The sequence below is a fragment of the Haliotis rufescens genome, unplaced genomic scaffold (genome assembly GCF_023055435.1).
Source record: "Haliotis rufescens isolate VD_foot unplaced genomic scaffold, xgHalRufe1.0.p SCAF_17, whole genome shotgun sequence".
NCBI lineage: Eukaryota > Metazoa > Mollusca > Gastropoda > Lepetellida > Haliotidae > Haliotis > Haliotis rufescens.
In genome coordinates, this window is record NW_025963857.1 from 24,864,666 (window position 1) to 24,874,482 (window position 9,817).

Consider the following 9,817-nt stretch of genomic DNA (forward strand, 5'->3'; position numbering starts at 1 on the left):
TGTGATATGTATGTTTCATTTAAGGGATGTTTTGGTTATAACGATCATCGGTGAGTTAAGCAGTATCTTCTGTGGTCTGGTGGTGTTCTCTACTCTTGGTTTCATGGCCAGTGAGGCCCAGGTACCAATATCTGAAGTAGTATCATCAGGTTGGTAGCTCTATAACATCATACAATGAAAATATCATCACTATCAGAACTCTAAGTTCTCTTGTCTTAATAGTTATTTAGGCAATTTGTATGATTAATCATTCTGATGTTTAACACGTGATGTGAATAGCATCTATCGTAAATAATCATATTATTTTAATATCAATAAGATAAGTTTGTAAATGGATAATTCCTTAACAAAGCTCAGCTATATATAAAAACTCGACCTGACAATTGGACACGCGAATCTGCATACTCCTGCAAATTCCATAACATCAGCAGGCGTGGTAGGTTTGCGCGTTGGCCAGGTGGTTGTAATCGTTCGGTCGTAAATGACCACCTGCACAAGCATGAACACTCCCAGCGTGCACCACTTCACAAGGACGTTTCTTAGTTTGTTTACATGTACAGTAAACTACGTTTATAACGAACACGCTTATAACGAACTGACGGAAATAACGAACTTATTATTTAGTCCTGGCAATTTAATGTATATATGCTGTATATACGCTTATAACGAACTACGGTTATTACGAACTAAAACTACTGGTCCCTTTGAGTTCGTTATAACCGTAGTTTACTGTAGTAGGTGAAGGAACACAACTTATAACAACACGTATCACGTTCTGTAGGATTCAATGTTTGTGTTGCAATTGTAGCTGAATAAATAACAATTTTGTGTACTTTACTAGGAGTAGGACTTGGGTTCATCATCTACCCTGAAGCTGTAGCCAATCTGCCGTTTCCTCAAGTCTGGGCAGTCCTCTTCTTCTTCACACTGCTCACCGTTGGCATAGACTCCTTGGTAACACATTGAGTATCCGGTAGGGGTGTCACAATAGATCGAAATATTGATATATTGCTATTGGTAAGCACTTAAAGTCAATAAATCGATTGTTAAATCAGTTTCCGACCAATAGTATAGATTTCAGTTAAGAATATCGATAGTTTCGATTGTATTTACCATATCAATAAAATACATGCACTGCTGTTCAAATTTGTTTTTCTTTTGATCATGAGTGGCAGAAATTTACACATAGTATTGTGGAAGTTTCCATATCTTAAATTATTAGGGTAAAGACAAATAAAAAAAACACATCAGTCATATCTCAAACTTTACTTTTTATTTGTTGTTATGGTTATCACATTCAGAGGAAACTTCAGTTCCAAAGTTAAATTCAACTCTAAAAATCTACCTAAAATAATACACTAAAAACTATCGATATTTATCGCAATAGTTGCTTGCAATATCAATAGTTATCGCAATAGTGATTTCCAGACCAATAGTCACCCCTAGTATCTGGATCAAAATACGCATTGCCAGTTTGTTGATTAAACGTGCATGGTATTTTTAAATGCACGTTGGTTGTCAAATGTATATGCTACTGAAACCAAGGTTATTTTGGGTTATGGATGTGAGCTGTTTCACAACTTTATTTGTAGGCAAACATTTAGACTACGTCAAATTGCTTCGAGGTGTCTTCCACTTCCCGTTCGACTGTGTATTCCCTATTTCTTCAAACTATGCATTCGTGACCAACTCGTGTTATTCCGGGACAAGCCGAATAGCGACTCGTGCCCCTCTCGTGGCCATTTTTGCGACCGGGTTCCGTCTTAGCGCAAACGGGCATACCTAAAACAATTGTCAACTCGTAGCGTAATGTTTCACATATATGTCCCCATATATTATATATATTCCAGATGCAATTAAAAGTACATCGGGACATGCGGATTGATACAATATGATTGACCACATTTAACTGTGTCTTGGGTATATTTTTAGATGCAAGACATATTTAAAATCATAAATTGTTTCTGAGGGATTCTTTGACGAAGAACTTGAAACCATACGCGCATTCTGATTGGTTTGTCGTATTTTCGCACATAACATTCATCGATAGGGGGACGAGTCTTCTTGCAGGTTACGGAAAGGGGCGAGTGGTGACGAATCCAAACTATGTAGTGGAAATACGATAATTCAATGGGAATATTGAATCGCAAGTATATCATTCGACGAGTTCACACATGCATTTTTCAAGAGTTATAACTGTGCTAAATATATTTCCAATCACATTTGTACATACTCTTTTTGTTGTCTACATGCAGTATCATACAAGTAAAGCCAATATCTTTTCTTACAGTTTAGCTTCGTAGAAAGTGTAATCTCGGGTATTTTGGAAGCATTACCTTCGACTCATCAACAAAAGCGGGTTGTAGTCACCCTGAGCGTTTGTCTCGTCTCCTTTCTATCTACTATTCCTTTTGTGACTGCGGTAAGTGTCCCTACTAACATTAGATTAAAACCCCTACTTCAGTTTGTTTGTTTGTCTGTTTGTTGCTCAACGCCGAACTCAACAATATGGTCGCCTTTTACGGCAAGCATGGGTTGCTGAAGACCTATTCTAATCCGGATCGTCACGTGTCCTACTTCAGTAGAATGATCTGTGAGAAATAGAAATATATTGGTAACAATGTATGGCTAGGAAAGTCCAATTAAAAATTGAATATTTTCGCTGCCATTGCTGTCATCCACTGCCAGATACAACGAGCAATGTTCAGTTACTGTTACATATCCAATTATTACAAACCTGGCATATTCGTCCTTACATCTTGAAGAAGATGATATTGAAATGAATTTCTGTTGCAGATTTCCCCAAACAAATGCAATTTGTCCTTATCTTAGATGTTTGCATGTAAATGGCGACTAATGGGATTGGGTGGTGGTCAGGCTTGCTGACTTGATGCATGTCATCGTATCCCAATTGCAAGGATCGATGCTCATGATGTCAATTACTGGATTGTCTGGTCCAGACTCGATTATTTACAGACCGCCGTCATATAGCCGGACTATTGCTGAGTACGGCGTTAAACAACAAAAAACAAGCAAACAAAATGTTTGCAGACATTGCACTAATGTGTTACATAACGACTTGTACTGTTCAGGGAGGAGTGTACTACTTCCAGTTGTTGGACTGGTACTCCTCGTCCTTCAACGCCCTTGTGACTGGCTGCCTGGAATGTGTGGTCATCTACTGGATCTACGGTATGTGACTCCATACAAGAAACCTTCTCTCCAGATTGATATGTTCAGTGTTAAACCCAGCTCAGGCATTCGCTTCTCAACACATACTATACCAATTGTTATGTGTTTAAACTGAACAGCAAAGAAAGCAATTTTCATTTGAAATACTTGAAAACATATTAAGACATACATTTTAATTCAATTTTCTGACAGGTCAACCTTTGAGGGCATGTGTTTGATTACCATATGAATTATCATGCTCAAGGAGATACCCCTTGGGTGCCAAAATGACAAGTGTTTTGTAGCTTTGATAACATAATTGATGGCCTCCCGGAGCAGCTATACAATCAGTGCAGCGTACCCTAATTGAGCTGATTGTGTCTGGAAGAACGTCTGAAGAAGCTGGGTTCTCTCCTGCACCAATTCAGCCTCCTGTTGCTGAAGAGTCTTTGACTGCCTTCTTGTTACCAGTCGGGATCCAATCTCATCCCAAACATGTTTCAATTGGTGCCATGTCGGGAGGGAGAAGGCGATGGTATAACATTGATGACGTTCCATCTCATGAAAACTCCATCGAATGGCTGCGCTGGGACGAGCCTTGTCCTGGAAGACTTGGAGTTGAGGATGAACCATGAATAGAAGTGTAACATAACGTCAAAGAACGTGTAGATGCGTCCTGTGGTGAAAACTAAATCCTAACCCACACCCCGAGACTCCCCCCTTACCATCCGCTGGCTTGCAGAACACAGCAGTCAGCATAACGCTCGTTGCAACTTCTTCATAGGCGTATGCGTCCATCAGCGTTTGACAGGTGGAATCTAGAGTTGATGCTGGCCCTCTGCAGACGTTGCTGGCGGAGCCGAAGAGTAAGTATTGGGCAACCTAAGGGCGGCGGCACTGGATCCCTGCTGCTCTCAGACGGTGATAAATTCTGTTGGATGATACAGGCCATGCTGGTTGCAGTTGGTTTCAGAGATGTGTCACCAGGTTGTGTCGATCTTCAGCTGCGGTTGTTCCTCATGTCTCCCGGAAAACACACATCGGTCCTTTAGTCTGCCTGTCTGTTGATGACGAGATACATGTACGTATCTTGGGTTGGTCGTCATGCAACATGCAAGGTGTCTGGCTACAGCAGGAGGCGTTGATCAGACTTGCAACATGCTGATGGCGATTCCTCTTTGTATCTGGCTCAGTTGGGGCATGCTTCTCTGGTCGAATAGGAGCGGAGGGGTAGCCTAGTTGTTAAGGCGTTCCCTCGTCACGCTGAACACCAGGGTTCGATTCCCCACTTGGGCAAAATGTGTGAAGCCCATTTCCGGTGTCCCCGACCGCGATATTACTGGAACACCGTACTCACTCACTCACTCTTAGGTCGATTGAAGTCGGAGGTTCAGCTGATGGCAGTTTTCCTTTTCCGAAGCTTATAACGAACAGACCAAAAAATTGCACGTGATTTTTTCACGCGTGTAAATGAATACTGGAAGTCTGGTTCATTTCAGTTTTGAAAGTTTCGCATAGCAAAGTTCCTGTTTTATCAATCATAATCTACACTTTCTTTTGCTGTACGGTATATTAAACGTCAATGCCATAATAATAACGCTGTCTGATAGCTCTCATGTAATTTTGTGGGTAATTTCTTTTTAAACAGATGAAATTAAAAGTCAAAAGACAAAGGATTTGCATGTTACATGTACATACAGCACACTGTTTCTTTTTTGCAGGTTCTGATAGGTTCAGCAAAGATATAGAAAGGATGACAGGCCGCCGTCCTCCACTTGTCTTGAGCCTTCTGTCGTCTTATGTTACGCCCGTCATTCTCTTGGTATGTACTGTTTATCAGACTACGTTTCAAAAGTATGCTATATGCACCTACAGTAGCACTGGTACCACATAATGCACTGTGACGTTTTCGAAACATATAGAATACATAAAACATGTTTTTGTATATACTCTAGACAAAACGCACAGATGGCAACATATTTTCAAACGAGGATGGAAAATATTCCATTTTGCGTAAAAAGAGAGTCTATATGTTCATTCTAAATGATAAAATGTCCCAAAACGGTTTAATTTTCTTTGATAGAGTTAAGAGATAGAGATAGAGTCGCTGATTTTTTACATTTGCATGTTTCATTTTTGGGAAATTGAATAGGAGTTTTCACATGGAAGTCATTGAATTTGTCACGGACTTTTTAAAGCATGTTTTTGACACCTGTCGTTTTCACAAATAATTCATTTAAGGATCTGAATTTGAAAATCGTCATGTCAAGACTCAAATATAATATGAGAAATGAGGCTGTTGGTAGTCTAAGCTGGTGCCCAAAGCAAAATGAAACGAGAAACTCACTACAGTGTATACTGCAACACAAGTTTCAGGATTACTTCCTATAGTCCCATACTGTCCGTAACCGTCTACGAGCTGCCAGAACTCCAGAAACAAGGCCCTACGTTGGCATTATTGTACCTCAACGTAATCGACTTCAGAGTCAATTACATCATCCGTGGTTTCTCAACGTTGGCGTTGCGTTTGGTGTAGTGACGAGTCCCGCTTCCTTCTTAAAATGAGACATGGCGAGCTGTGTGTATCGTCGACAGAATGACTGCGTACAAAAAGTCGACAGATTCGGTTGACAGAATGTCTTGACGTGGAGAGCAATCTGTTTTACGTAAAGAACACATCTGACCACGGACCTTTATAGATCCGTGATCTAACCTATAGAACCATGAAATGTGCCAGACAGTCCATTTAGGACAAAGGTGCTTGACTTTGCGACTGGCATGAATGAGATTGTGGCTTGACGAAACAGGCATGTGCTAAAATGTTTCCGTTAATGTTTGATTCCCGTTTCATTTTGCAATCTTCCAAACACGCACATGTCTCACGTATATCCATCAAAGCCACACTCAGTAATATTCCAGCCGCACTCAGTAATATTCCAGCTATATGACGGCGGTCTGTAAGTAATCGAGTCTAGACCAGACAATCCAGTGATTGATATAACCATATGACCCCTATCGTGTTTGTAATTTTCTAAAATTGTGCCGAAAAAAGCAAATTTATTTTTTCAAATAGAAGATGTCTATTCTTTGACTGCTGACTAAGCGCCAGCACAGTTCATTTTTTGGGATATAATATCGCTATCTTAAGATATTTTCAATTGAAAATCAAACATATAAATCAAGTGAGAGGTGTAATTTCTTTTGCTCTTCGGTATCTAGAGAGTTCTGCTCGATTGCAAAATCACTTTTTCGGTTGCTGTGACCTAACAGTGTTCCTTTTTACCTTATTAATTATTATGTTTGTATCCTCGCTGTGTATGTCTTTATTTCTGTGTTGGCAAAGTGGCGTTAAACCCAACTCACTCACTCACTCTGTGTTGGCAGGCTGCTTTCATCCTTTCCTTGTTTGGATATGAGCCGCCCAGCTATGGAGAATACATGTATCCGGAATATGCCAAAATAATAGGAATTCTAGTGGCAGTCGGAATCTCTGTACCAATTCCTATCATGTTTGTCTACGAGACGCTCAAGCGGAAGGGAAGTTTACAGCAGGTATGGTTCGCTGTACCATCTCTTTATATAATTGCTTATAGGTAATCAGTTTCATTTTAGCCTCGTTTAGGATGAGGGTCGCTGTTCATGCTATCGACCTCTGGTTTGTCTGTCCGAGACAGGATTCTTTGCGACTACTATGATATAGCCTGCTGAAATCAAGTTTACATTATTATTATAATACTTCAGTGTGAAAGACTGAGATTTCTGAAGTTGAGAAAAGTGGTATTTTCACTGCAGTGAACAGAACACTTTGACGGAACTAGTGTCATACAAGAGTGACCTCCCCACAAATTGTCTCCCTTTATCGTAAGTGTCTAGCCCTTGCACAAAAGGTTTACTTCCACACTGACAAGGCAAATAAAACAGATGGTCATTTATGGAGTTAATATCGCTTCTTGCCGTTTGTTATTCTCTTTAAAATGTGTCGTTATAAACTATAAATTTCTCATTTAACTCGTCAATCGAGACTGTTCGTTTCACAAAGCGCCATTTTTGTCACTTGACCAGCGTGTATTCCTTCTCTTCCATTAGCGGTCTCGTAACTTTCAAGAACATTTTTGTGGAAGTTGATTTTGTATATAATCATATCCAATATGTATGATTGTGAATTTTAGTGACCTCAAATATGATTTTGTAACTATTTTTCAATATTTTCTAAGATTTTCTAAACTCGGAACTAGTTTTTAGGTCGCAATTACAAGGGTTGGACACGTCCCTGGGTGTTAGATAGGGATAATTTACGTATCAAGGTTTTACATTGTTATGAAAAAAAATCTTACTACACAAAAAGTATAAAATAGATAGGATATTCCATATGTCTCGTGAAATATCATGTTTCTCTCATCTCGTGTCGGGGGAAAGGAGATATTTTCACTCGATACATGAAATATTCTCTATTTCTTATAATCGTTCCACAATTAATGAGATTTAGGCAAGAGGACTATTCACATTAATTTCATGCAGCGCTATATTCATTTTTATGATCTATTTTATATAATAAAAGTCACAAATGAATGAATATGCAAATTCGTTAAGTGTGACGATTTAGTCTGCCGTGATGATGATTATCAAAAGAGATGCATGTTACAGCGCCTGCGCCTTGCCAGCATCCCGGCACCAGACTGGGGTCCCTTGCGTGAGGAAGATCGCTATGAGGAGCAGTCAGTGAACCCAAGCATTGGACTGATGCCCCAGACAAATGCCTTGACAAATACAGATGCTCATGAGCTAATGACAAATACATAAAGACACCTCAATGATAGTATCATAGTTCTTACTATAAAGTAAGAAAGTTAATGTTATATAACATATGGACATTCAAGTTGAGGCGAAATATTAGTTCACATAGTCGCGTGCATGCACTTGTGTGTGGAACCCGTGAAGATCCGGGTAGAATAGGTCTTCAGCAACATATGCTTGCTATAAAAGGCGACAATGCTTGTCGTAAGAGGCGAGTAACGGGATCGGGTGGCAGTATTGCTGACATGGTTGATACGTGTCGTAGAATCGCAACCAATTACGTGGATCGATATCGATGCTCATGATGTCAATTACTGGATTGTCTGGTCCAGACTCGATTATTTACAGACCGCCGTCATATAGCTGGAATATTGCTGAGAGCGGCGTTGAACATCCAAACAACCAACCAACCATGATCGTGGACGGCCTCCGTGGTCTAGTGGTAGAGTGTCTTCCCGGGGAGCGGAAAAGTCGGGGGCTCGATGCCCGGCCGCGTCACACCAAAAAACGTTACAAAATGGTGTTTGTTGTTACCCTGCCTGGCGCTCTGACGTTTAACCCCATTTCACCTCACCTTACCCATGGTCATGATTACCAGAAGAGATTGGCCTTAACGTTTGGGATGAATCTGATACGAACACTGTGCTAAAGTCAACATCATACAGTATCACGCCGTCCACAAGGTTCCATGACAAGTCAATTCAGTTGTACATTTAGAAGGGTAGTACGGCCACATGTACAGTCTCCATGAAAACATACTTCATGAATAACAACTTCTGGTTTCCACTCCAGCAAGATAACGGTGTAAGTGAGTGAGTATGGTTTTACGCAATATTCCAGCAATATCACGGCGGGGGGACACCAGAAATAGGCTTCACACATTGTACCCATGTCGGGATTTGAACCCAGGTCTTCGGCGTGACGAGCGAACGCTTTAACCACTTGGCTACCCGGCGGTCCCTATAACGATGTAAGAATCTACATCGTAACGTCCTAAATCTAATAAACCAGAAGTGTTTATCCATAAAGTATGTTTTCATATTTAATCATCAACTTCTAGAATGCCAATCAAACAGTCACATATTCTCTTTTGAATCATATTTGCTTTATCTGATAGGATGGAACCTATGCGCGCACACGCTAAGAGATGGTGTTCGGATTTGATACAATAGATCATGCTTTAGATTGAAGCCTTTGTGGTTAAGGTTGTTGCACAATAACTATGTTTATGTTCATGGGGGTAATAATGGATGAGGTAAGAGGACACACCTTTTCAATAATTTAGCTTCGGGCATTTAGCCATGGAACAAAAGAGTGCATGATTGATTTTGCTCTGTTTTTGCTTGTTATGCCTACATTTTCTACACGTGGGAATTTCTGCCTGTTGGTGTTTCAGCTTTAATAGCCTGTTGACGCTGGTCAATGCAATTGCTACAATGCATTTTATATTTAGTCATTGGCGTTTCCATAGCAACACGAATAGCGATATATTAGCTTGCCAGCCCAATCTCAAACCATCTATGTTTGATTTTATGGGAATATTATTAACAGAGGGCATGATATGCATACTACTTTTTTGAATGCACTTTAAATACAATTTGCATCGGTGGATTACAATTAAATTCATCGAATTAAACGCACGATATGTAGATCGATTATTTGTATTATCTGAGATGGGAAATATATTATCACAATTTCCCTGCATATATTCGCATATACGTATTGCATAAAATTTCCAAGTCCCGTGATGGGATTCGAACCATGGACCTTCTGGTCAGAGTTCGGACGACTTGTCCACATGACCAAAGAGGTTAAGGATGACTCCACGCCTCCTGCTGCACACTCCCCTGTC

At 40.1% G+C, this 9,817-nt stretch overlaps 1 protein-coding gene across 1 annotated transcript in view; it reads left to right on the forward strand.

Annotated features, from left to right (window-relative positions):
• The window catches only part of LOC124118761 (sodium-dependent proline transporter-like), an 18,785-nt gene extending 10,738 nt beyond the window's left edge, over positions 1 to 8,047 (forward strand). Inside the window, exons 8-13 of the mRNA XM_048397246.1 lie at positions 25 to 149; positions 842 to 954; positions 3,093 to 3,192; positions 4,893 to 4,993; positions 6,556 to 6,723; positions 7,816 to 8,047. Coding sequence (XP_048253203.1) covers positions 25 to 149; positions 842 to 954; positions 3,093 to 3,192; positions 4,893 to 4,993; positions 6,556 to 6,723; positions 7,816 to 7,971 — 763 coding nt within the window. The 3' untranslated portion in view covers positions 7,972 to 8,047. The remainder of the gene's footprint in view (positions 1 to 24; positions 150 to 841; positions 955 to 3,092; positions 3,193 to 4,892; positions 4,994 to 6,555; positions 6,724 to 7,815) is intronic.
• Positions 8,048 to 9,817: the final 1,770 nt, after the last annotated feature.